Source organism: Podarcis pityusensis (genome assembly GCF_964106645.2).
Source record: "Podarcis pityusensis genome assembly, chromosome: 8".
NCBI classification, from domain to species: Eukaryota; Metazoa; Chordata; class Lepidosauria; order Squamata; family Lacertidae; genus Podarcis; species Podarcis pityusensis.
In genome coordinates this window covers 5,845,121-5,872,895 of record NC_138033.1, presented here as the reverse complement: position 1 = coordinate 5,872,895, position 27,775 = coordinate 5,845,121, and the positions used below count along the sequence as shown (strand labels likewise).

At 47.9% G+C, this 27,775-nt stretch overlaps 1 protein-coding gene across 1 annotated transcript in view; it reads left to right on the top strand.

Annotated features, from left to right (window-relative positions):
- Positions 1 to 27,775, top strand: part of MEIS3 (Meis homeobox 3) — a 75,871-nt gene that overhangs the window by 35,994 nt on the left and 12,102 nt on the right. Inside the window, exons 7-8 of the mRNA XM_081019082.1 lie at positions 3,762 to 3,873; positions 20,677 to 20,822. Of these exons, the coding sequence (XP_080875208.1) occupies positions 3,762 to 3,873; positions 20,677 to 20,822 (258 nt within the window). The remainder of the gene's footprint in view (positions 1 to 3,761; positions 3,874 to 20,676; positions 20,823 to 27,775) is intronic.

The following is a 27,775-nucleotide window of genomic DNA, read 5'->3' as shown; positions in this document are numbered from 1 at the left end:
CCTTGCATTTTTAATGTGCCCCGGGGCTATCGGGCTGGAAGCTTCGCAGAGTGGAGGGTTTTTTTTGGGGGGGGGGGGTTGGCGCAAGCAGACGGGGGGGGGGAGAGGCTAATTCTAGCAACTTCCGCAGCCCAGCATCTGAGGACCGACTCCTTTCTTAGCTGTTCATCTCCTCTTCCTCACTGAACATGAAGGGGAAAGAAAGTCAGTGTTGGATGGAGATCAGCCTTCTCCCATCTCCAACGACTGCCTAAGGGGGCCTGTAAGCGAGGCCTGGTGGCTTGCTCCTGCTTTTCCACCCCATGCCCCGCTTTATCGCAGGTACACTGCGCCTCTACATGGAGGTTCTGATTAATAATAATAATAATAATACAGTGGTACCTCGGGTTACCTACGCTTCAGGTTACATACGCTTCAGGTTACAGACTCCGCTAACCCAGAAACAGTGCTTCAGGTTAAGAACTTTGCTTCAGGATGAGAACAGAAATCGTGCTCTGGTGGCGCGGCAGCAGCAGGAGGCCCCATTAGCTAAAGTGGTGCTTCAGGTTAAGAACAGTTTCAGGTTAAGTACGGACCTCCGGAACAAATTAAGTACTTAACCCGAGGTACCTCTGTAATAATAATAATAAATTTTATTTATACCCTGCCCTCCCTGGCCAGAGCCGGGCTCAGGGCAGCTAACACCAATAAAATCACAGTAAAAACGTAATAGGGGAAAAAATAAACAATTTAAAATACAGGTTAAAATGCAATTTAAAATACATTAGCTGTTGCATTTGAGGGCTTTCAATATGTGCCTAACCTCCCCCTTATTTTATTTTTTTAAAAAAACAAGTCATCTGAATTTCCCATTTTTACCCTTTGACACTGAAGGTGTCTATATTTAGACCCGCCCTGTTCTCCCAATTGTAAATTGCTAGGGCTAATTTTAATACTGCATTATTATTATTATTTTTACACCTGCAGTGGGTTCTTCTGATGAAGGGCAGGTAAGAAGTGCGCTTTGGGTGGGCCTGTATGGCGCGTAACGTTTGCCTGGCTTTTACCCAGGGCCCAGCCTTGACTGGGGCAGGCCCCGCCCTGTGGAACTCCTTGCCAGTAGAAGTTTGGCAGGAGCGATCCCTACCCTTTTTTTTTAATGCCTTCTAAAAATGGTATTATTTAGACGTGCCTTTCAAAACCTGAGATTCTTACTGCAACACTGTGTGTTATCTTCTTGTATGAAAGTGTGATTTTTAATACAGTGGTACCTTGGGTTAAGTACTTAATTCATTCTGGAGGGTCCGTTCTTAACCTGAAACTGTTCTTAACCTGAAGCACCACTTCAGCTAATGGGGCCTCCTGCTGCTGCCGCGTCGCTAGAGCATGATTTCTGTTCTTATCCTGAAGCAAAGTTCTTCACCTGAAGCACTATTTCTGGATTAGTGGAGTCTGTAACCTGAAGCGTATGTAACCTGATGTACCGCTGCAAATTAAAAAAATATAAAGGTAGTGGCTTTTGCTGCGGCCGTCAGTTCCACGATTGGCAACTGGGCACGATTGGGAACGATTGGGGTGGGCAGGTGGGGAATGCTAATATCCCAAATAATAATTGTTGGAAATTCAAATCCCACCCCCGTTAACATGCTTAAGCCTCCGTCCTTAAGATGGGGAGCCAAATCTCAGCCCTGGACTTGACTCTTAAGCGGCTCTCTTGTGAAATCCGCTTTGGGCAGAAGTTACTGGGCCTGCACTTAATTAACCGCTAGTGTTGCTACCTTTGCTTCCTAGAGTTTGAAACAGCGACCCCCTGACCCCTCCCTTCCCGTTTATTGTGGTCTACAAGTGTTAGGTTCGCTTTCGAAATCCGCAGCTCCTTAACCCCTTGAACCCCGTAGGCCTCTCGCTTGTGGGGCTCCTGTGATCAGCTCTGCCAGGTTAATCAGGGAGGGCATGAGAGGGCGGGGCGGGGGCGGGGGGGACCCGGGGCTTTGTTTTAGTCCCCCCGCAAGTCGGGGGGCTGCAATCCGAGCCCCTTCGGTAGCTGCGCCAGAGGCCCGGTGTCCCCCTTTGAACTCTCTTCAATTGGGCAAGGGAAGGGGAGGGAAGGGGGGGTCAAAATAATTACAGCCCCAGCGGAGGCGTTGTGGAAATCCCTGCTAAATCCTGGCCTCCTCCTTAAAGGATTTATGGGGATGGGGGGGAAGGCTTACATGGGAGAAGGAACTGGGAGCTGCGGATAAGGGAGTTGCCCCATGGTAGGGATTCCCTGAGCCGGCAGCAGCCTCTGGACAGGCGGAAGTCGAACCGGTGAAGCTGCCGCCCTTGCTGAATACCCTTGCCAGGAAAAACAAATTTCATAGAATCGTGGCGTTGGAAGAGACACCTGAGGATCATCTAGTCCAACCCGCTGCAATGCCGGAACATGCAGCTGTCCCAAACTTGCAACCTTGGCGTTATCAGCGCCAGGCTCTAACCAACTGAGCTATGTCTGTTTGTTTCTTCCTGTCTGCGCAGGGTCAGGGTAGGGAAGAATTTGCCTACTGATTGTCCCTGTTTACAAACACACTAGGGATACTAATAATACCAGCCTACTTTGCAGGGACGGGACGCGGGTGGTGCTGTGGGTTAAAACCACAGAGCCTAGGGCTTGCCGATCAGAAGGTTGGCGGTTCGAATCCCCGTGACGGGGTGAGCTCCCATTGCTCGGTCCCTGCTCCTGCCAACCTAGCAGCTCAAAAGCATGTCAAAGTGCAAGTAGATCAATAGGTACCGCTCCGGCGGGAAGGTAAACGGTGTTTCCGTGCGCTGCTCTGGTTCGCCAGAAGCGGCTTAGTCCTGCTGGCCACATGACCCGGAAGCTGTATGCCGGCTCCCTCGGCCAGTAAAGCGAGATGAGCGCCGCAACCCCAGAGTCGGCCATGACTGGACCTAATGGTCAGAGTCCATTACCTTTACCTTGCAGGGATATTGGGGGGACTTTTGAGGGGGTGCAGATTGGGGGCAGGCAGTTTGGTGCCTTCCAAATCATTGTTGGACTACAGTTCCCATAACGGGGGGCCACATGGCTAACTTTCCACCCACTGAGCACCCAAAGTGACTGGGGAACGGGGTGGGGGTGGAGAGAGAGAAACTTTCCCAGAGAACTATTTTTCTCCTCCTTGTCATACGCTCAGGGATGAGGGATGCTTCAAGGTCAATAAAGAATCAATTGCAAGGTGTTCTAATTGGTTTACATGTACCATCCTAAGTTTTCCTAGCTGGGTCTCTGCCATGGGCATCTATTTTGTATGGCCTTTACATTCATCTGCTCTTATTTTCTGTGTTGTGCTTAACTGGTTTTCCACGCCACGCTCATTGCATTTTGTACCTTGCCTTGAGGTATGGGTGGGTGAGGCGAAATAGTTAGCTAATTAGTTTAATTAAGAATACAATATCGATTTGACTCTGGTTGCATGGCCTTTGGGACAACTGAGGACATTCAAGGTTCGGCTCAGTTCTTGCAAAGCTTCTCTTCCAAGCCATTCACGGAACGCCCAAGGAATAAGAATTGCCTTGCAGGTGACAGATGAAGGGTTCTATCATCTATCTATCTATCTATCTATCTATCTATCTATCTATCATCTATCTATCTATCTATCTATCTATCTATCTATCATCTATCTAATCTGCTGATAACCATTCTTCCTGGGTTGGGGATGAAAGGAAAACATGGATCTGGTTAATCTCCTGGTGCCCACTCACACAGCTAACCTTGCCATATGTGCTCTCTTCTCCTGTAGAACAACTCTTGGATCCGGGACCACGATGAGACGGGATCCACGCACTCGGGAACGCCGGGACCTTCCAGCGGTGGGATTGCGTCGCAGAGCGGCGATAACTCCAGCGAACAAGGTAGGTTTAGTGGATGCTGGAGGGAGGAGAAAGGCTCTGCTTCCGTGGTCCTGGATTTTCTGTGTGGGCTCCAGGTAAGGAGAGCATTGCAGAGAGAGCCTTTTAGGTGGAATTAAGAATCTAAAGAAGGTGCGAAAGGTGATGTCTTTGACCAACAGCGCTAATACAGCAAAGAAAGAATTTAAGGGAACAATTGTAGAAAAAGAAAAGACATCCACCTCAAATAAAAATATTTGACACGGGCCAACAAAATAGGGAAGCTCAAGAAAAATACAGTATAACAAAATACAGTGGTACCTCGGTTTTCAAACATAATCCGTTCTGGAAGACCATTCGAGTTCTGAAACGTTCAAAAACCGAAAACTCAGTATGGAAGCCTCAATACGGAAACTGAATATGGAAAACTCAATACGGAAGGTGTGCGGCATGTTTGACTTCTGAGGCGAGTTCGAAAACCGAAGCATTTACTTCCGGGTTTACAGCATTCGAAAACCGAAATGTTCGTCAACAGAGATGTTCGAAAACCGAGGTACCACTGTACCAACAATGAACCAGGTAACCTGACAATAAACTATTGTTACATGGCAACGAAAGTTCAGAAACTGAGTTGAAAAAGTCAGTTACGATTACCATAATCGTGATAGTTGTTCTTAGCATTTAAACACTGCAGCCTTGCTCAGCCTGGGGTCTTCCAGATGTTTTGAACTATAACTCCCATCAGATCCAGCTTAATTCATTTGCCTTCAGTCTGGGAAGAGTGGTACTGTAGAAGGACTTAACCGAAGGCAAGCAAAGTCAGCCCTGAGTGAGGGCAATGCTTCCTGAATCTCCAAATCTCTCCAAAATCTCTGTAGCCAGCAAGGCTTTTCGCAGCAGACTTGTTTGCAGACAGTGCTCCTCTTCCTCATTTCTGCTTTCGTATTAACTCAGCCATCTACGCCACAGCCCTGTGTGTCAGGCCATTATTTATGAGACTGGTCTTCAAAATAATCATAATAATGAGGGATGGAGGCTGAGGCAAAGAAAATGGTGGCTCGGCTGAGCCCCCCTCGTAAGATTATAACTGAGTCAGGATTTAGAATCATAGAATCATAGAATTGGAAGAGACCACAAGGGCCATCGAGTCCAACCCCCTGCCAAGCAGGAAACACCATCAGAGCACTCCTGACATATGGTTGTCAAGCCTCTGCTTAAAGACCTCCAAAGAAGGAGACTCCACCACACTCCTTGGCAGCAAATTCCACTGTCGAACAGCTCTTACTGTCAGGAAGTTCTTCCTAATGTTTAGGTGGAATCTTCTTTCTTGTAGTTTGGATCCATTGCTCCGTGTCCGCTTCTCTGGAGCAGCAGAAAACAACCTTTCTCCCTCCTCTATGTGACATCCTTTTATATATTTGAACATGGCTATCATATCACCCCTTAACCTCCTCTTCTCCAGGCTAAACATGCCCAGCTCTCTTAGCCGTTCCTCATAAGGCATCGTTTCCAGGCCTTTGACCATTTTGGTTGCCCTCCTCTGGACACGTTCCAGTTTGTCAGTGTCCTTCTTGAACTGTGGTGCCCAGAACTGGACACAGTACTCCAGGTGAGGTCTGACCAGAGCAGAATACAGTGGCACTATTACTTCCCTTGATCTAGATGCTATACTCCTATTGATGCAGCCCAGAATTGCAGAAGAACAATGACACACTGGATTAATTTGTACGTTGCAACTGCAAACTTTCACCCAGCAATGAGATGCTTCTGGGACTAAGATGCCGGTTATGATGAAGCGAGGGGGGCCAGTCGAGTCTGGAATAGAGGGACGTACCGTATTTTTTGCTCTACAAGACTCACTTTTTCCCTCCTAAAAAGTAAGGGGAAATGTGTGTGCATCTTATGGAGCAAATGCAGGCTGCACAGCTATCCCAGAAGCCAGAACAGCAAGAGGGATCGCTGCTTTCACTGCGCAGCGATCCCTCTTGCTGCTCTGGCTTCTGAGATTCAGAATATTTTTTTTCTTTTTTTCCTCCTCCAAAAACTAGGTGCGTCTTATGGTCTGGTGTGTCTTATAGAGTGAAAAATACGGCACTTGTCTTGTTTTTCTAAAACATATGCAGCTGCTTGCAGAGCAAAGAGGGCCTTACAGAGTTTTCCATCTAAATTTAAGCAGTGTATTATGTGGGAAAGTCAGTAAAAGTTGGAGAGGAGGGCAGAGGGAAGGCTGAGCAGAGGGGAATGTGAGCACATCCAGTTACTTGCACTTCTTTTGGGACCCCAGTTGTAGGATCAAAGGCTCTCAGAAAATAAGAAGATAGGGCACATCAGAGAAACTACGCTTTGCATAGTGGTCTTGACCAGAGACAAGGTGGGGGGGTTTACCTTTGGGTTCCTAACATACCCAGATTACCTGCATACCCTTAAACTGTGCCAAGCAGTGCTGGATTTAGAGCCCTGTGGTTGGTTCCCCTGCACAGGGCACTGAGCCAACGGGGTTCAAAATTGAGAAGATCCATGATTGAGAAGATCCATTTGCGGGCAGCAAATGTTGGCCTCTCTCAGGGTGTCAGACTCCCAAAGTTTGCTCCTGGAGCCAAGGCCACCCAAACCTAGCGCAGAAATTATCAGCAGTGCTTCAGGAATTTGAGCTCTGTGAACTGAACGATGTAATCTGTATCTTATCGGCCAATGTATTTGATAGGGACGCAATTATTATTTGGATTCGACAGTCCTTTGAATTTTGCGGTGTACGATTCTCGGACGAAATAAATGTCTCATTTAGAATAAAACGGATTTCGGCGGGCATGCCTTCAGATGAGGTGTGTTCCGAAACGCTCGTTTTGCAATAGAGCAAGTATTGGAATAAGTACAGTGGTACCTCGGGATGCGAACGGGATCCATTCCGGAGCCCCGTTCACATCCTGAATGTAACGTAAGACGCAGTGGCGCATGTGCGGGTTGCGTTTTGCCGCTTCCGTGCATGCGCGTGACGTCATTTTGAGCATCTGTGCATGCACGAGCGGCAAAACCTGGAAGTAATACATTCCATTACTTCCGGGTTGCCGTACGGCGCAACCCAAAAGCGCTCAACCTGAAGCACATTCAACCCAAGGTAAATGAAAACAAGTATTTAAGGATGAATTTTCACGCTGATTTTTTTAAAAAAACAAACCACCCCACAGGCAACTGTAAGAACAGAACAGGCCTATGAGCAAAAATGTGTGAAACCAGATCTCTCCATCGCAAGAAATTATGGTCAATATGGTCAAACCCGTGCTAAGGTGGGGTGTTTTATTGGGGGGAGGATACAAACTGGCTTGTGTTGTGCTCTCTCATCCAGATTCTGGAGCGTTGCAAGGGAGGCACCCCTGTGTACCAACGTTATGCTTTCCCTCCCCGTGCCCTAAGCCAGGAAGGAGATTCATCCTGGCCTCCCATCTGCGTTTTGCAATCCCCGCGTATGTGCAGAGAGGGCGTGAGCCCGCCTACAACACCTGCGAGCGTGTTCCGCAGAAAGCCGGGGATCGCAGTTATGCTAATTAGAGTGTGAGCGTTCACACACACACACACACGGGCCTCTGCATTCCAGCAGTCGCCATCTGTTGAGCAAATACCCTGAGAATGGGGGCATCCAACTGAAGAAAGGGAAGCAAAGGCAAGAGGAGGGGGGGTGTGCTGGCAGCCCTCGAAGCTGGGGGGTCGTCCTGGGAGTCACTGCGGCAGAGCTGCAAGCCGCCCCGTGGAACCTCCTCCTCCCCAGACCTTGCAGAGCGCAGAAGTCAGCCTCCAATGGGAGGGTTTGCAAGGGGGGAGCGGGCGAGGGGGAGACGAGAAGGGAGGACCAGAGTGGGAGGAGGGGTAGATTGCCCTGGGAAAATCGAGAAACAGCATCCAGGTTTTAGAGGCGATGGGGTGAGCGAGGCCTCCTAGGAGAAGGAAGGAGATTTAGCCTGCTGACTTCCCACCCCCCTCCCCACAAAATGGCCTGTCTTATAATAATAATAATTTATTATTTATACCCCGCCCATCTGGCTGGGTTTCCCCAGCCACTCTGGGTGGCTTCCAACAAAACACTAAAATACAATAACCTATTAAACATGAAAAGCTTCCCTAAACAGGGCTGCCTTCAGATGTCTTCTAAAAACTTGGTAGTTGTTTTTCTCTTTGACATCTGGTGGGAGGGCGTTCCATAGGGCGGGTGCCACTACTGAGAAGGCCCTCTGCCTGGTTCCCTGTAGCTTGGCTTCTCGCAGCGAGGGAACCGCCAGAAGACCCTCGGAGATGGACCTCAGTGTCCGGGCAGAACGGACACTGCCTCCATCCTGGTCCTTGCCTGCTGGTAAAAGAGGAGTGTTAGGAGACCTGCCGTGCAGGGACGACGACTTAACATTTTCGTTCACTACCCCTTCACTCCCTTTCGCACAGTGCCCTTCAGGAAAGTTAGTCATCAGCCCAGTTGCTAATCCCTTGTAAATCAGCAAGGAGTGGTGAAATTGGATGGACCGGTTTTTAAGATGCTTCCGGCCTGGAGAGTGTGGCTTCCTTTGACCGCTTGGAGAGCTTGGAAGCAAATATGGTGCTGGTGAGTGTGAATTAAGCTCTGCCCCATGGGTAGGCAAACTAAGGCCCCGGGGCCAGATTCGGCCCAATTGCCTTCTAAATCCGGCCTGCGGACAGTCCGGGAATCAGCGTGTTTTTACATGAGTGGAATGTGTCCTTTGATTTCAAATGCATCTATGGGTTATTTGTGGGGCCTGCCTGGTGTTTTTACATGAGCAGAATGTGTGCTTTTATTTCAAATGCATCTCTGGGTTATTTGTGGGACATAGGAATTCGTTCACCCCCCCCCCAAAAAAAAATAGTCCGCCCCCCACAAAGTCTGAGGGACAGTGGACTGGCCCCCTGCTGAAAAAGTTTGCTGACCCCTGCTCTACCCAACCTCTCTCCTTCTGTGGCACAAGCCGGCTACATCAGTTCTTCCAGGCAGGAAAAGTTCAAAACAACCATTTAATTTTTATTTTTTTAAACCAGATTAAAACACCCATCCGCATTCATCGTACCTAGATAGGCTTGCCAAAAGAAAAAAATGTTTTCAGCAGGTGCTGGAAAGGTTTCGGTGAAGGTTCCTGCTTGAGATCAATTGGCAGGGAGTTCCAAAGTGTGAGTGGGGGTTCGCCCAGAGCTTTGAAGGCACCACCCATTGAGAGACCATCACCAGCTGAAGCCCACCCATTTTTTGAACCAGTTCCCCACCCTGTTCTTCTAACCACTAAGCACTGGTTTGTCCCCAGTGCTAGTCCTGCCCAGAGCAGACCCACTGAAATGAGCTTGGTCCATTCATTGCAATGGGTCTACTTTGAGCACGGCTTGTTTGGAGACAGCCCAGTATTCTCTTTGTCCGACTGGACATCCATAAACCTGTCTGCAGGCCTCCAGAGACAGGCCTGCTTACTCATGGCAGGAACAGAAAATAGCCGGCCCTCTGTGTGTGACCTCTCCTCTCATTCCAAACTGAATAGTGACGTTCCGAGGGTCAAGGGGTCGGCGCCTAAATGGGAAGAGGAGGGGCAGCTTGCTTTTTGCAAAGCGAAATGCAGGGGGGGAGGGGGGGTGTTTCTTCCTGCCCACCAGCGACTTGATCAGCCGACATTTTTGCCCGACATTCCATTCCTTCTCTGGTTCAATCAGCTTCTGTGGCTGCTCATGGGAAGTTGCAGGGGGACAGATGCATGCAACAAAAGCCACACACAAACACCAGCCCCAGCTTAAGTAGCAATGGGTTTAATAATAATAATAATAATAATAATAATAATAATAATATGCCACCTTTCGCCAGAAAACTGCAGCATGCAAGACCAGTTTCACAACGTAACATCTATGTAACATCCAACTCAAAATAATTATACAAATGCAATTATTTTAAGGAATGCATAAAAAGGTAAAGGGACCCCTGACCATTAGGTCCAGTCGTGGCCGACTCTGGGGTTGCGGCGCTCATCTCGCTTTACTGGCCGAGGGAGCCGGCGTACAGCTTCCGGGTCATGTGGCCAGCATGACTAAGCCGCTTCTGGCGAACCAGAGCATCGCACGGAAACGCTGTTTACTTTCCCACCGGAGTGGTACCTATTCATCTACTTGCACTTTGATATGCTTTCGAACTGCTGGGTTGGCAGGAGCTGGGACTGAGCAACGGGAGCTCACCCTGTCGTGGGGATTCGAACCGCCAACCTTCTGATCGGCAAGCCCTAGGCTCAGTGGTTTAACCCACAGCGCCACCCACATCCCAAGGAATGTGTAATGAAACGCAAATTCTTATAAAAGCAACAGCATAAATAGCCTAGAAAATCAGCAGCAGGGTATCTAAACTACAAAGACAGCCCACAGATGCAGAATCTTTTGTCAAAGGTAGCTCTTGATCCTAGCTACCTATAGAAAATGACAGAGTCTCCTATCTCTCGCCTGAGGGCTTTCCTTTCCTCTCCTAGTCTCTAGTGTTTCCCTAGTGTTTCCGTGCGCTGCTCTGGTTCGCCAGAAGCAGCTTAGTCATGCTGGCCACATGACCCGGAAGCTGTACGCCGGCTCCCTCGGCCAATAAAGCGAGATGAGCGCCGCAACCCCAGAGTCGGCCACGACTGGACCTAATGGTCTGGGGTCCCTTTACCTTTACCTAAATTTAGGAACCGTTTTGCAACTCAGAAGTGTGTTCCTCTGGATTCCATGGGACTTACCCCGAGGTAAGTGTGTGCTAGCGTTGCAGCCTTGATTGCATTGTGTGTGCAAATACTACCCGCGCATCCATGTATGCGCTTGTGCCAATGTATATACGATGAAAAGGAAGAGTGCGGGAGTGAAATTGACTAGACCGGAAGCGCCTCAATATCTGGTCTAGTCAATTTCTGCACTCCGCTGATTTGCAAGGGATTGGCATCTTGACAGATAAACTAACTTTTCTGAAGGGCCGCTGTGAGGAAGAGAGTGAGAGTTAGTGGGCCAGTCTGGGCCGCCCCACACATGAGGCAAGGTGAGGCAACTGCCTTGGGCGGCAAGTCCACTGGAGCAGCAGATTCTGGTGCCAATCTTTCTTCTCCCCCCAACACCTTGTTCCTATGCGGAGCTTCCCTGCCCCCTTCTTCCTTGGTGGGGACGGGGGCACCACTTTGGGGTTCCTCTCGGGTATATTGGGCTGGTCCTGGGACCTGGGTTTTACCTCCTACTCCCTTCTCCACACCAGACTTTTGCATCCAGGTTGGCGACAGATCTGAGATCAGGTAGCATCTCTCAGTGGGGTTGGTTTGGGCCTAGTGCAGGGGTCAGCAAACTTTTTCAGCAGGGGGCCAGTCCACTGCCCCTCAGACCTTGTGGGGGGCCAGACTATGTTTTTTTTTCGGGGGGGGGAATGAACCAATTCCTGTGCCCCACAAATAACCCAGAGATGCATTTTAAATAAAAGCACGCAGTCTACTCTTGCAAAAACACCAGGCAGGCCCCACAAATAACCCAGAGATGCATTTTAAATAAAAGGACACATTCTACTCATGTAAAAACATGCTGATTCCTGGACCGCCTGCGGGCCGGATTGAGAAGACGATTGGGCCAGATCTGGCCCCCAGGCCTTAGTTTGCCTACCCATGGCCTGGTGGCTTCCAGGTGCCAACTCTTAGAGTAGGGGAATAAATTCAGACCCTCCAAGTGTCCCTATTTTCCAGGGACGCCCCTGATTTAGAGAAGCCATCCTGGTTTCTGATTCAATCCCGGAATGTCCTGCTTTTCCTTTGGATTTCCCTGTTTTCATTGGAGAAATGTTGGAGGGTATGGAGTTATCCTGTACAGGGAAGGGTTTTTTATGTTTCGTTTCGTTTTAATGGAAGGGACGCGGGTGGCGCTGTGGGTAAAACCTCAGCACCTAGGACTTGCCGATCACATGGTCGGCGGTTCGAATCCCCGCGGCGGGGTGCGCTCCCGTCATTCGGTCCCAGCGCCTGCCAACCTAGCAGTTCGAAAGCACCCCCGGGTGCAAGTAGATAAATAGGGACCGCTTACCAGCGGGAAGGTAAACGCCATTCCGTGTGCTGCGCTGGCTCACCAGATGCAGCTTGTCACGCTGGCCACGTGACCCGGAAGTGTCTGCGGACAGCGCTGGCTCCCGGCCTATAGAGTGAGATGAGCGCACAACCCTAGAGTCTGGCAAGACTGGCCCGTACGGGCAGGGGTACCTTTACCTTTTACCTTTGTTTTAATGTTTTTATGTCTGTTGAAAGCTGCCCAAAATAGCTAGGGCAACCCAATCAGATGTGTGGGGTATAAATAGTAAAATTATCATTATGGAATGAGACGTCCCTATTTTCATCAGAGAAATGTTGGAGGGTATGTAAATTAGGGGTGAGGGGAGAAATTAGAGGGATTTTCCTCTGAGATCAGGCTCCTTTATCCCATTGTAAATAATAATTATAGCAATGTGTTTACACAACTACCATATTTTTCGCTCTATAGGACGCACTTTTTCCCCTCCAAAAATTAAGGGGAAATGTGTGTGCGTCCTATGGAGCGAATGCAGGCTCCTTGGCTTCAGCGATAGCAACACGAAGCCTCCGAAGTGCAGAGGGAGAGCTCCCTCCGTGTTCTGGAGGCTTCGTGTTGCTTTCGCTGAAGCCTTTGGAGCGCAGCGGGACCTCGTGCTGCGCTCCAAAGGCTTCGGGTTCCTTTTGCTGAAGCCGGGAGAGCACGACTCTCCTGGCTTCAGCAGAGAGGGAGAGCTGCGCAGCGCCCCTTCAGCCAAGCGGGAGGAGAAATGGAAGGGGCTCCGTTTCTCCTGCCGCTTCGCTGAAGGGGCGCTAAGCAGAGAGGGGGAGATTATTTTTTTCCTGTTCTCCCCCTCCTATGGTCCGGTGCATCCTATGGTCCGGTGTGTCCTATAGAGCGAAAAATACGGTAGGTTAGGCTGGGATCTGTGTCCCTGTGGTGCTAAAGGGTACTTTACTCATTTGTATTTGTGTAGTGGATAAGGAAACTCTGGATGATCAGGGAAGGCCTGGGCTAAAGTCCTACCTCTTTCCACATCCGGTTCCACTGGAAAGCCGCCATTTCTAAGCCTCGGTTTTCCCTATCTGTGAAATGGGGGAATACTGCAGTGAGGACACATGAGAGAGCTACGTTTTTATCTTAGGACTGCAACCTTTCACTAATAGGTTAGTCAACAAAATCTTTTTGTAATTTGATTAGTGCTGGCTAAGCAAAAGAGTCAAAGGCACATTTTAATTCTGGGTTAGGACATTAAGACACCTGCTTGTTTATGTTTTGAGACTAGTTCTTGTATGTGACCAACAACGGGGAATGGGAAAGTAGAAAAATCAAAGCCTTCTCTTTCCTGAAACAAGGAGCAGCAGCTTTCATTTATTAAATTGCAAATCATTTCAAAATGGGATCTATTTTTGGTAATGTGCACATTTATTTCAACTTAATTAGATAAAAGACAGACAATTAATCAAATAAGCACCCGGAATACAAAAGCTTGATTTTTTCCTAGGTTCAGATATTGTGTTTCTTCATTTAGGAAGAGTGTGCACTGTCTGTTCTGTGGCAGAATACAGAAGTGAGAGCCTCGTTGAAGCACTCTGTTTCCCCAACCCCTGCTCTGCCTAGTCTAATCATAAACCATAAATCCACGTATAATGTGGTAAGCAGACAAGAAAGGTGTAGAAGGGTGCTGCCTGACCTTATCCAAGTCCCTAATCCTGTGATCTGCAAAAAAAAATATAAAAATAAAATGATGACAGTGCTCACTTTGCCCAAATTTCTTTTGGTGAGGCTCTGTTGCCGTTGTGCAAATCTCACTGCAGTGACGTTGCTGCAGCCTTTTTATTTTGGAATTTTGGCTTTTGGGTTTGCCTGGAAAAGCTTGACCTCCCGACTGCATCTGCACCTCGCCCTTCTGGTTTTGTTCTTTTGCAAAGATCTGCTGCAGTTTTTGCAAAGAACTGTCCTTGCGCACCCCTCCGCAAGCAGAGTTCTGGAAACAGAGGGCAATGGGTTTTACTTTTTGCATTTTTGGGGGGGGGGAGAGCGGGAGAGGGGAGGAAAGCAGGGTGGGGCTGTTGATCAAGTGGGGACACGGGTGATGGCTGCTGGAAGCCCCCGACAGCAGCGCTTTCTCTGATGCATAATTTACTTCCCCCTCCAGGCAGGGCTTTTAAGCTGCCTTTTAGCCGGAGGATATAAAAGCATGACAGCTGTTCCATTGGGCTAGGATTGGGCGGGTGTAGGGGGGAAAGAGACGGGATTTTATGTTTGTTAGGCGAGGCTTGTGTGCAAAGGGAGGTGGGGAGCGTGTGATAGCAGGGGGTTCCACACTGCAGGCCCCTCTCTCCTTTCCTTAGGCATTGACAGGAGGAAGGAAGTTCTATCTTCAATTTTCTGCGAGCCCCGCTAGGAAAGGAGGTTGACTCAAAACGGCCAGAAGTCAATGAGGTTTTTCCTTGTAAATTCTGCTTCTGTGTGGGATAAGAAACCTTATTTTATTAGCTTTTAAATCTTGCCTTTCGCCCCCAAGAGCTCAAGGTGTTGTCCTTCCTTTTTTAATAACCCCGACGACAACAACCCGGTAAGGTAGGCTAGGCTGAGAACGTGATTGATGGGCCTAAGGCAGTGGTTCTGAAACTTTTTTATCTGGGCCATGTTTTCAGAAGAAGAAGGAAGGCTCGCTCCACACAGAATTTCTTATTATTGAGAAATACATTGGAAAATGAAAGGGAACGGCTCCTGGTCGTGCTTGATTTATAACACAGAACACAACTATGTGGGAGCCAGTGTGGTGTAGTGGTTAAGAGCGGTGGACTCGTAATCTGGTGAACCGGGTTCGCGTCTCCGCTCCTCCACATGCAGCTGCTGGGGGACCTTGGGCCAGTCACACTTCTCTGAAGTCTCTCAGCCCCACTCACCTCACAGAGTGTTTGTTGTGGGGGAGGAAGGGAAAAGGAGATTGTGAGCCGCTTTGAGACTCCTGAAGGGGAGTGATAAAGCGGGATATCAAATCCAAACTCTCTAACTACTTTATAATATGACCATGGGGCACCCAAAAAGTATAAACGCAGCTACATAATAACACAAATCATTGCCAAAATATAATTATAAATGAGGTTTCTCCAAGGTTGTGACTTTGCAGCTAAGATTGTCCTTCATGCTTTTGATCTCATTTTGAAAACACATCTATCCATATTCTGCAAATAATTTTTCCCCTCTATACCACACTGAAATGTTTAAGTGTTTCTTCAATGATCCTTGAACCTTCCTGCCACACTTGCTCTCCTCTCCTGCCACATCAGTGTGGCGCACCACACCCTTGAGAACCACTGGCCTATGGTCACTCAGTGAGCTTCAGGGCTGAGCAGGGCCTTCTGCCTGGTTCTTCCTGGTCCTAAAGCAACACTCCAACCACTGAACCACACTGCCTCATCTTCAGAACCATTCATGGTTATGCAGAGGCGGTTTTAGGGAAGTGCGACCGGGTGCCGCCCTGCAGGGAGCGCCGAAACAATACTGTAGAACAGAGTGTGAGAGGCAGGGGGCACCGAATTTTTACGTCACTGAAATTTCAGAGCCCAAAGTCTGCCACTGAATTATGGGACGTATTTCAAATAAACTCAGCACAGCATGTTCTTCCTTAGTAATCCGCCATCCCTGAGAGAGAGAGACTGAGAGTGCCTTGCCTAAGCCCACTCAGTGAGGTGAGATTTAAAATGGGTGGGACTTCCAAGTCCTTTGCCTCCTCATGATATTAAAACTTGTTACAGTGGTGCCTCTGGTTGCGAACGGGATCCGTTCTGCGGCGCGTCTGCACATGTGTGGGTTGTGATTTGTCGCTTCTGCGCATGCGCATGATGTCATTATGCACGTCTGCGCATGCGCGAGCAGTGAAACCCGGAAGTAACCCTTTCCGGTACTTCCGGGTCATTGTGGGATGTATCCTGAAAGAACGTAACATGAAGCAAACGTAACATGAGGTATGACTGTACAATGGTACCTCAGGTTACAGACGCTTCAGGTTACAGACTCCGCTAACCCAGAAATAGTACCTCGGGTTAAGAAATTTGCTTCAGGATGAGAACCGAAATTGCGCGGCAGTGGCAGCAGCAGCAGGAGGCCCCATTAGCTAAAGTGGTACCTCAAGTTAAGAACAGCTTCAGGTTAAGAACGAACCTCCAGAACGAATTAAGTTCTTAACCCGAGGTACCACTGTATATGTTATACAGAAAGATCTCCAAGCCTATTTAAAAACATAAGCATAAGTTATAACATACATTACAGCACACATTATAAAGCAACTATGTAGGACGTTGGCATGTGTCTTAATCTTCTTGTTGTTGTTTAAAGGCTTTAAAATGTTGGTTTTTTATTGATAATTTCATTGATTAATTCTTCTTGTAAACTGTTTTGAGAGTTTTGGGACTTTTCAGTCCAACGGGATATGAATTCTATGAATTAATCAAACAAACAAACAGAGGTAGAGAAACGCGCGCAGTTCATAAGAAAGAAATACACAAGGCACACACACACCCGGCCCCAAATAAAGGTGCCTCCCCCAAGATGTTTGCTGTTGATTTAGGGTGATTGATCATAATTTTCTTTCCAGTAAGATAAATCCCAGAGCAGGGTTACAGCATAAAAAAGTATAGAATAAAACGAAACAATCAGGGGTGGGGAATCCAACCACCACAGTAACCAACTCAAACATCCCATCCCAGCACTGCAAGAGTGGCGTTGCTGGACTCCATCTCCCAGCAGCACCAGCCAGCATGGCTAATGGTCAGGGGTGATGAGAGATACAACGGCATCGGCAAAGTGCCACAGGTTCACCACCTCCGAGGCTGGTTAATTATCTGATATCTGGAATGGGTCATTATCTGGTGCCTCCCTGTGGAATCTGATGGCTAATCTTTGGCCTCCCAGTTATTGCTGGACCACAGGCTCCCAATATCGCTAACCACTAGCCATGCTGGCTAGAGCGGTTGGGAGTCCAACCATGTCTGGAGGAGCCTTAGGTTCCCTTCCCTGTCTTGTCTACTTGCGAGCGGAGGAGATGTCTGTGGCCAAGTATAGAATCGTAGAGTTGTAGGGACCCTGGGGGTCATTCAGTCCAGCCCCCTCCAATGCAGGAATCTTGGCTAAAGCATCCATGACAGATGTCTGTCTAAACCTTAAAAACCTCTAAGGAAGGAGGGTCCACAGCCTTCCAAGATAGTCCATCCCACTGTCCAACAGCTCCTACTGTCAGAAAGTACTTCCTGGTGTTTAGTTGGAATCTTCCATGTGATTTGTTGTTATTTAGTCATTTAGTCGTGTCTGACTCTTTGTGACCCCATGGACCAGAGCACACCAGGCACTCCTGTCTTCCACTGCCTCCCACAGTTTGGTCAGCTTCGAGAACACTGTCCAACCATCTCATCCTCCGTCGTCCCCTTCTCCTTGTGCCCTCCATCTTTCCCAACATCAGGGTCATTTCCAGGGAGTCTTCTCTTCTCATGAGGTGGCCAAAGTATTGGAACCTCAGCTTCAGGATCTGTCCTTCCAGTGAGCACTCAGGGCTGATTTCCTGAAGAATGGATAGGCCTGATCTTCTTGCAGTCCATGGGACTCTCAAGAGTCTCCTCCAGCACCATAATCCAAAAGCATCAATTCTTCGGCGGTCAGCCTTCTTCATGGTCCAGCTCTCCCTTCCATACATCCATGTGATAGCCTTTAGCTGTTGGAAGATGGCCATCATATCTCCTCTTTTTGAGGCTAAACATACCCAGCTTTTTCAACCATTCCTCATAAGGCTAGGCTTCTAGACCCTTGATCGTGTACGCCATTTCTCTCTCCTTTTGTGTTGATCCAGTGGACGTGTTACGGGCCCTGACTGATCACCCTGTGACAGCCGGCTCTGCCTCAAGGACAGAGGCAGCCCATCTTAAATTGATGGATCGTCTGTCTGCTTTATCCCTCTTAACTCTCTGCTGTTCCTCTGACTGATGAGGGCTCTCCAGACCAGTGCTGACATCTAGAGAGGCTACAGCTTGAACCAGCCACTTTTTGCATGCAAGACACGTTCTCTACCATGACTGCTAGGTAAAGGGTAAAGGGACCCCTGACCATTAGGTCCAGTCATGACCAACTCTGGGGTTGTGACTCTCATCTCGCTTTATTGGCCGAGGGAGCCGGCATACAGCTTCCAGGTCATGTGGCCAGCATGACTAAGCCGCTTCTGGCGAACCAGAGCAGCGCACGGAAATGCCGTTTACCTTCCCGCCAGAGCAGTACCTATTTATCTACTTGCACTTTGACGTGCTTTCGAACTGCTAGGTTGGCAGGAACAGCAACTGAGCAATGGGAGCTCATGCCGTTGCGGGGATTCGAACTGCCGACCTTCTGATTGGCAAGTCCTAGGCTCTGTGGTTTAACCCACAGCGCCATCCATGTCCCTCCACCATGACTGCTAATGCCTGCCTAATGGACAGCTTAGCCGGTCATGTATGGTGGCCAGATCCGAGGAACACCTGCTAACCAGGAAACAAAAGAGAGTACAGTGGTGCCCCGCAAGACGAATGCCTCGCAAGACGAAAAACCCGCTAGACCCGAAAGGGTTTTCCGTTTTTCGATGCGCTTCGCAACACGAATTTCCCTATGAGCTTGCTTCGCAAGACGAAAACGTCTTGCGAGTCTTGCAATTTTTTTCGCTTTCCCCCCCTTTTTCTAAGCCGCTAAGCCGCTAATAGCCTTTTAGCCGCTAAGCCGCTAAGCCTTTAATAGCCGCTAAACCGCTAATAGCGCTAATCCGCTAAGCCGCTAATAGGGTTGCTTCGCAAGACGAAAAAACCGCTAGACGAAGAGACTCGCGGAACGGATTATTTTCGTCTTGCGAGGCACCACTGTAGTCCTTTTCACAGTTAAACTATGGAACTCACTCCCACAAGAGCCAGGGTGGCCACCAACGTGAATAGTTTCAAAAGGGGATTAGACAAATTCACGGAGGATAAATGATCAATTTACGATGGCTGTTCCTGCCCCCAAATAACACACTCAGTCCCCACAGGGCTAGTTCAGATGTGTTCCCTGCACAATTTGCTTTTAGCTGCTGGTTTAGAAATCAAGGACTGTACGCCAAGATATTTAAATAGACCTCCATGCCAGATGCAGGGACAAATATAGGACATATATTACCTTTATATTCTGTTCATGAATGCCCGATCGTGTCTGTCTGGTTGCTGTGTGTAGCAGTATTCTATTTATTTATTTTTATAAATATTTATTAGGGTTTAAAATACAAATAGATATAATAAACAATATAACATATGTCTTAACATAGTTTCACATCTTCTTTGGACTCCCTCACATCTCCCGCTCCCACTTTCATCGTTATAACTTTTTGCCAGCAATTTATCATCTTGTTTGTATTCTTATGTCCCATCTGTTTATTTTAATCTTGTAATTCTCAAAAAAAGTTTATATTTTTCTCAATCTCACTTATCATCTTAAATCATCTAATTTAGTGGTGCTCGAATTGTTTATGATCTAGCATCCTGCTTAACATTCACTCAAATTACAATATTTTTGTAAATAAATCTTGAATTTCTTCCAGTCCTCCTCCATCCTCTCCTCTCCCAGGTCACGGATTCTGCCAGTCATCTCAGCCAGTTCCATATAGTCTATCAGTTGCATCTGCCATTCTTCCAGTGTGGGTAGATCTTGAGCTTTCCAGTGCTTTGCAAGAAGTATCCTTGCTGCTGTTGTTGTGTACATAAAAAATGTCCGATCCTTCTTTACCACCCCTTGGCCGACAATACCCAAAAGGAAGGCCTCTGGTTTCTTAATAAAGGTATACTTAAATACCTTTTTCAGTTCATTATAGATCATTTCCCAGAACGCCTTCACTTTAGGGCAGGTCCACCAGAGGTGGAAGAATGTTCCTTCATTCTCTTTACATTTCCAACACTTATTATCAGACAGGTGGTATATTTTTGCAAGTTTGACTGGGGTCATATACCATCTATATATCATTTTCATTACATTTTCTTTCAAAGCATTGCATGCAGTAAAGTTCAACCCAGTACTCCACAACCTTTCCCAGTCCTCAAACATGATATTATACCCAATGTCCTGCGCCCACCTTATCATAGCCGATTTAACCATTTCATCTTGTGTATTCCATTTTAACAGCAAGTTATACATCCTTGAAAGTACCTTAGACTTTGGTTCTAACAGTTCTGTTTCTAGTTTCGATTTCTCCACCTGGAACCCTAGTTTCTTGTCATTTTTAAAAACTTCTTTAATCTGAGCGTAATGTAACCAGTCTCGCACTTTATCCTTCATTTTCTCCAAACTCTGCAATTTCCAGTTGTCTCCTGTGTGTAGCAGTATTCTAAACCATATGGATCCATCAAAGCAATTCATATCCATAACCTCCTTCCTGCTCTTACAGCTGCGATGCAGCAGCTGGGTCTGTAATGTTCAGCCAGCTATGCGCGTGAGCGGGTCAAAGTGAGTAGAGGGAGAAGGGGAAACTATCTAGAGGCTCACTATTCTTAAAGACCCTGATTTCATCACAGATTTCAGTTTACAACAGTCCTCCCAAGGGTGAAATTCCACCACTAGCCTCTAGAGGGCCTCTAGCATTCGACGCTTGATACCATGTCTCCCTCTAGTGGCCACATGTGGTATGACTCCAAAACCTCTTTCTAACCGAACCACAGCAGATTTAGTCCCACACCAGGTACAAACTTTCTGGGCCTCTTTCTCCGACCATCTTTCTCAAAGGGTTTTCTCTCTCCATTTCTGCTTCTTTTTTCCTCGCAGGGGACTGTCTAGACAACAGCGTGGCCTCCCCCAGCACGGGAGATGACGACGACTTAGACCGAGACAAAAAACGGAACAAGAAAAGAGGGATCTTCCCCAAAGTGGCCACAAACATTATGCGTGCGTGGCTATTCCAACACTTGTCGGTAAGAACGTGGATCTTTGTGGAGGGAAAGGGTAGGAGAGAAGGGAAGTCGCCAGGATCATAGAGAACTGCCTTATGCGGAATCAAACCATTAGTCCATCTGGCTCAAGAGTGCCCCTACTGGCCGAGTCTCTCCAGCATTTTGTGCAAGGGGGATATTCCCAGTTTTACCTGGAAAAGCTGGGACTGGAACCCCAGGACCTCTTCAAAAACAAGGGTTCCTGCGTCTTATTCTCAGCTACGCAGGGAAGAATTGGGAATGGGGGGGCCGGACAATTTGAACAAGGGTTGATGGGAGTTTCCTGAAGCTTCCTGGAGTACGGAACAGGTCAGATATGCGAAAACAGCATACAGTGGTACCTCTGGTTAAGCACCACTTTAGCTAATGGGGCCTCCTGCTGCCGCTGTGCCGCCGGAGCACAATTTCTGTTCTCATCCTGAAGCAAAGTTCTTAACCTGAAGCACTATTTCTGTGTTAGCAGAGTCTGTAACCTGAAGCGTCTGTAACCTGAGGTACCACTGTACAGTGGTACCTCGGGTTACAGACGCTTCAGGTTACAGACGCTTCAGGTTACAGACTCCGCTAACCCAGAATATTACCTCGGTTTAAGAACTTTGCTTCAGGATGAGAACAGAAATCGTGCGGCGGCAGCAGGAGGCCCCATTAGCTAAAGTGGTGCTTCAGGTTAAGAACAGTTTCAGGTTAAGAACAGACCCCCGGAACGAATTAAGTACTTAATCCGAGGTACCACTGTATTCTGTCTCTAGGACTGGGAACCCGTGACCCTCCAAATGGACTCCAAATCCCATCAGCCAGCATGGCCAACAGTCACAAATGATGGGAGTCGTAGTCCAACAAGTATGTGGAGGGCCAGTTTTCCCTCTCCCAAATTAACCCTGTTTCAAACCGTTCCGTTGGCTCAAGGGATCACGGACACTTGTTTTCTGAAGCAGCAAGGAGCATTTAACAGAAAGGTCCTAGCACGAGACTTCTATTTTTCGCAACACCCTCTTCAGAGAGGACCCTCTCTCCCTGATCCCCTTGTCTTTTTGGTGAGCAGCAGCAAAGACCCAGGTGATCTTAACGCAGGACTTTGGAGTAGAAGAGAAGCAAAGGCTGTGTGCTGCTTGTTGCTTACCTCTGTCTCCCCAGCGGTTAGCTGTTTCTCTCCCCCACCTCCCAGAGCTGGGTTGAGCTTGTATTTTAAATGGTTTTATCACGAGAGCATTTATTTATTTATTGCAGTTATTCATATCCTGCCCCTCAGGATACAAACCTTTCTAAGTTGGCTTACACAAGTGAGATTGAACTACAGTACATTTAAACAAACACACACACACACCACAATATGCATTATCAAAGTACAAACAATATTGTATATCATCAGGATCAATATCAATATCATCAGGATGCTTTCCACAGGGCAGTTTGCAAGTAGGGTGGCCTGGTATATAAGAGTAATAGTAATAGTAATAATAATAGTAATAATAATAATAATAGTAATAATAAATTTATTTATACATACATACATACATAGGGACATGGGTGGCGCTGTGGGTTAAACCACGGGTGGCGCTGTGGGTTAAACAGAGCCTAGGACTTGCTGATCAGAAGATCGGCGGTTCAAATCCCTGCGACAGGGTGAGCTCCCATTGTTCAGTGCCACCTCCTGCCAACCTAACAGTTTGAAAGCACGTCAAAGTGCAAGGAGATAAATAGGTACCGCTCCAGCGGGAAGGTAAACAGCATTCCCGTGCGCTGCTCTGGTTCGCCAGAAGCAGCTTAGTCATGCTGGCCACATGACCCGGAAGCTCACCCCATCCCGGGAGCTCACCCCGTCGTGGGGATTCGAACCGCCAACCTTCTGACTGGCAAGTCCTAGGCTCTGTGGTTTAACCAACAGCGCCACCCACGCCCCATTTTTCCTTGTTGTTGTTGTTTAGTCGTTTAGCCGTGTCCGCCTCTTGGTGACCCCCTGGACCAGAGCACGCCAGGCCCTCCTGTCTTCCACTGCCTCCCACAGTTTGGTCAAACTCATGCTGGTAGCTTCAAGAACACTGTCCAACCATCTCGTCCTCCGTCGTCCCCTTCTCCTTGTGCCCTCCATCTTTCCCAACATCAGGGTCTTTTCCAGGGAGTCTTCTCTTCTCATGAGGTGGCCAAAGTCTTCAGGATCTGTCCTTCCAGTGAGCACTCAGGGCTGATTTCCTTCAGAATGGAGAGGTTGGATCTTCTTGCAGTCCATGGGACTTTTTCCTTAAGATGTCCCTATTTTCATCGGAGAAATGTTGGAGGGTATGGAAGAGCAGAGGCAGCTCGATTAATTCTGGGGACAGCCCTGCAGTGAGAGCCCACCCCTCACACCAACGTGCTTGACCCAGGTGTTTTCTTCAACAACAAGGCATGTGGACCACCCATTTTTAGAATGGGCCCAAAGCTGGCCTTAATAAAGGACGATGTTTCAGCCATGCCGCTGATCATTTCTGCCCACGGCGCCATTTTCTGCCAACGCAGGCTGAGTTTGGGGAATTTCTGGCTCCCTGCTTGCGGCCCCTTTTGAACTGGCAAGCGAGCGGCTTGCTAGCTAACAGTGGGCATCTTTCCATGCCCGCCACCCAGGCTCCCTTCCCCTTCGCCTCCTCGCTCGCCACCAAGCTGCCAGGCAATTAGGCAGGGCCTCTCCCTGGTTAGTTAAACAAAGGCGAGTTAATGAGCGCTGGCCAATTAGTGGCTAATTGAAGGAGCTATAAAGCTATTAGAGGCTGGTGAAGGGTAATCAATCCTAGCCAATTACCCTGAACGCATTGGCAGGGAGTGAGGTGGGAGGGGGGCTTCCAAGGCTAAGCGGCTACGGCTAAGCTGGGCCCAGCCTGGCTCTAGTGGGCTAGGGAGCAAGCAAATTGGAATTGGGGCAGGGGGAAGCCTCGTCTTCCTCACCATGCGCTATCTAGTTTGTTTTCGTATTTGCTGCTTAGATTTTAAGCCCAACCTTGCCCCAAGGAGTGGAAGCATATGTGGTTCACAAACACACACTTTATCCTCACAACCTCACAACCTATGAGATAGTGACTGGCCCAAGGTGACCCTCTGAACAGAATACAATGGTACCTCGGGTTAAGTACTTAATTCATTCTGGAGGTCCGTACTTAACCTGAAACTGTTCTTAACCTGAAGCACCACTTTAGCTAATGGGGCCTGCTGCTGCTGCCGCCACGCTGCTGGAGCACGATTTCTGTTCTCATCCTGAAGCAAAGTTTTTAACCTGAAGCACTATTTCTGGGTTAGCGGAGTCTGTAACCTGAAGCGTATGTAACCTGAGAGGTACCACTGTACGGGCTTGAAGCCTGACCTCCAAACTCCTAATCTGATGCTGTAACCACTACACCTGGGTCAGGGAGCCTTTTTCAGCTTGAGGACACGAGGGCTGGGCACGGCTAGGACCAAATCAGAGTGGGTCCAAATGAAAAAGAGGAATGATGGACCCTCCAAGTGTCCCTGTTTTCCAGGGACGTCTCTGATTTAGAGAAGCCGTCCTGGTTTCTGATTTGATCCCATTTTTCCTTAGGATGCCCCTATTTTCATTGGGAAAATATTGGAGTGTATGGGGTTATCTGACCCCCCGAGCCATCTGAAGCCAGCCTTGTACATTTTTAAAATGTTTAACGTTTTATTCTGTTTTTATATATGTTGGAAGCTGCCCACAGTGACTGGGAAAGCCCATTAAGATGTCTGAGGTAGAAATAGTAAAATTAGCATTATGGAATGGGACGTCCCTATTTTCATCGGAGAAATGTTGGAGGGTATGGGATGATGATGATGATGATGATGATGATGATTTTGCCTCATCTTCACCATAAAGTCCCAAACAGGTTGCAATTGTTTAAAGTACTATTTAAAAATACAGCCATACCTCATGTTACGTTTACTTCAGGTTGAGCGTTTTCAGGTTGCGTCCCGCGGCAACCCGGAAGTACCGGAAAGGGTTACTTCTGGGTTTCGCCGCTCGCGCATGCGCAGATGCGCAAAATGACATCACGCGCATGCGCAGAAGCAGCGAATCCCGGCACGCGCACGCACAGACGCGGGTTGCGTTCCTTTCAGGTTGTGAACGGGCCTCCGGAATGGATCCCGTTTGCAACCAGAGGTACCACTGTAGTTGAACCAACTTACAGTCAATATAATAGCACGGATCCTAATACACACACACACACACACACACAAAAACATGGTTTCACAAAGGCCCAGAGTAGAGAAACACACAATAACAGTGCACAACCTAGGAGTTGCCACAGAGTGCCCTCTCCTGCGTCTCTCACACACAGAACTTCTGATAGTGGTGGTCCTACCAAGTTCTTTTATTTACTTTATTTTTATTTGTTGGATTTATATACCGCCCTTCATCAAAAGATCTCAGGGCGGTTCTTAACTGCTGATCTTTACATACCCTCCAACACCCTGAAGGTGAAAACCGTGGCGTCATCTTCTTGGGCGCCATCTTCCTGTTTTTTCCTGCGAGAGAATGGCGGCCATGTTGGGCGCTGTGATCTCACACAGTTTTGTGCTGCGATTTTCCCCTGAAATTAAAAAAAAACTGTTTCTTTGGGGCACAGTGGCATAAAATGTGCATTTTTGGGTGCTATGCGAAATCGTTGCCCTAAGAAAACTCCCCCTTCCCTTGGGATGTGGCCAGTGTCATCTATGTAAGTAAAGAGGATAGCTAAGAAATGTGCCCACCAATCCACCTGTGCTTTTATCATTTCTGGCGTAATGCCGTCTAGGCCTGGGGCTTTGGCGATTTTCAGTTGTTTTATATATGATTTCACTTCAGTTACTGAAACTGGCGGCCATTTAGCCAGTTGTTCTATATTATAATTCCGTAACGGAGGTTCAGCGTCCTCATACAAAGATCGAAAGAATGAGACCCAAAGGTTAGGGGGAATTTGTGAGATTAAGGGGGAAATAGCCTTATGGGTGCCGGAAGCTTATCTTAAAGTTTAAGTGTCTATACGCTTATCACATTTATAAATTTTAAATTTATTGTTGCACATTGTTTTAAATGTTTGTTTTCCTTCTGAGATTGTACCCCCAAGTGTGTTTTATAAGCTGGTCTCCGACCGTAATAAATTATCTATCTATCTATCTCCCCCCTCCCAAGAAAAAATGTGGTACGAAATCTCACAAGATCATGGCACCCAAAATGTCTGCCATTCTCTCGCGGAAAAAAATGGGATGTCCCAGTTTTCCTGGGACACTTGTGACTCTTTTCACCCAAGAGTGTCTATAGGGAAGGAGGCGGTCTTTCTGATACACAGAGTTCCCCAGAGGTCTCCCAATCTGGTGCTAACCAGGCCAAGTTCTGCTTAACTTCATCAAGGTTCCTGCATCCTAAGCTTTCAGCCTCTGGACTTTTTCTTTTCTTCTGGATATTTATAAGTCACATCCCAGGGCAAATCTCCCAAGGTGGCCGACATCAGAACAACATCCCATCGGTCATCCAAAATCAATAAAGCTGCAATCCGGAACTAAGAACAGTTTAAAAATAAATTAAACTTTACAGCATTAAAAGGCAGCCGTTAACGCAATAGTTAGTGCCATGTTTTGAACAGCAGCTTGGAAAAAAAAAAAAGATTTTCGGGAGATGAGGAAGCTTTAGCCTTTCAAGAGGATGTTGGACTATCGATCCCATAATCCATGACCATTGGCTGTGCTGGCAAGGGCTGATGGGAGTTGGAGTCCAAAGACACTGGAAGGGACATAGGTTCCCCCGCGCTGGGTTTTCAGGGTCCAGCAAAGCAGGGGCCATGCAAATCTCCCTAGGGAGAGAGTTCCACAGATAGGGGGCCATCCATGCTGAAAAAGGCCCCGTCAACTCGTGGGAGAATATATGGTGAGTTCACATGGATTGGGAGCTAAGCCTACTTTCCCCATCCTGACTTCAGGTACTGATAATGAAACCTGATCTGTTGTTGTTGAGTCGTTTAGTCGTGTCCGACTCTTCGTGACCCCCTGGACCAGAGCACGCTAGGCACTCCTGTCTTCCACTGCCTCCTGCAGTTTGATCAAACTCATGCTGGTATCTTCGAGAAACACTGTCCAACCATCTCGTCCTCTGTCGTCCCCTTCTCCTTGTGCCCTCCATCTTTCCCAGCATCAGGGTCTTTTCCAGGGAGTCTTCTCTTCTCATGAGGTGGCCAAAGTCTTGGAGCCTCAGCTTCGGGATCTGTCCTTCCAGTGAGCACTCAGGGCTGATTTCCTTCAGAATGGAGAGGTTTGATCTTCTTGTAGTCCATGGGACTCTCAAGAGTCTCCTCCAGCACCAGAATTCAAAAGCATCCATTCTCCGGCGATCAGCCTTCTTTATGGTCCAGCTCTCACTTCCATACATCACGAAACCTGATCTACTGAGTTATATTGTCTTATCCGCTTCCCAAAAGGTTATATGGCAGTGGAAGCAGGATCACGGTCCTTAGTGCAAAGTGAACAAGGATGATAGCGATTTCTGTATGTGCTGTCATAGGAAAGCCTGTCATCTGTACATACTACTACACTGAAGGCTTGAACTGGTGTAGAAGCTATTTCCTCTTCATGGGGATCCCTGGGAACTACAGTTGTGTGAACGGGAGCCTAGGGAAACTCTGAACACCTATATTTCCTAGTTTCCCTTTTTGGGAGAAACCATAGATATGGAGGGAGGAACTATGTACATTTTTAAATTTAATTCCACCTCCCCCTTTTACATTCAAGAGCCCCCCCCCACAAGGAAGATAGGTTTAATTGTGCATCAGGATATCCCCTAGCTTTTTTTTGAAATGGAAATAATAATGTTGTTGTTGTTGTTTAGTCGTTTAGTTGTGTCCGACTCTTTGTGACCCCCTGGACCAGAGCACGCCAGGCACTTCTGTCTTCCACTGCCTCCCGCAGTTTGGTCAAACTCATGCTGGTAGCTTCAAGAA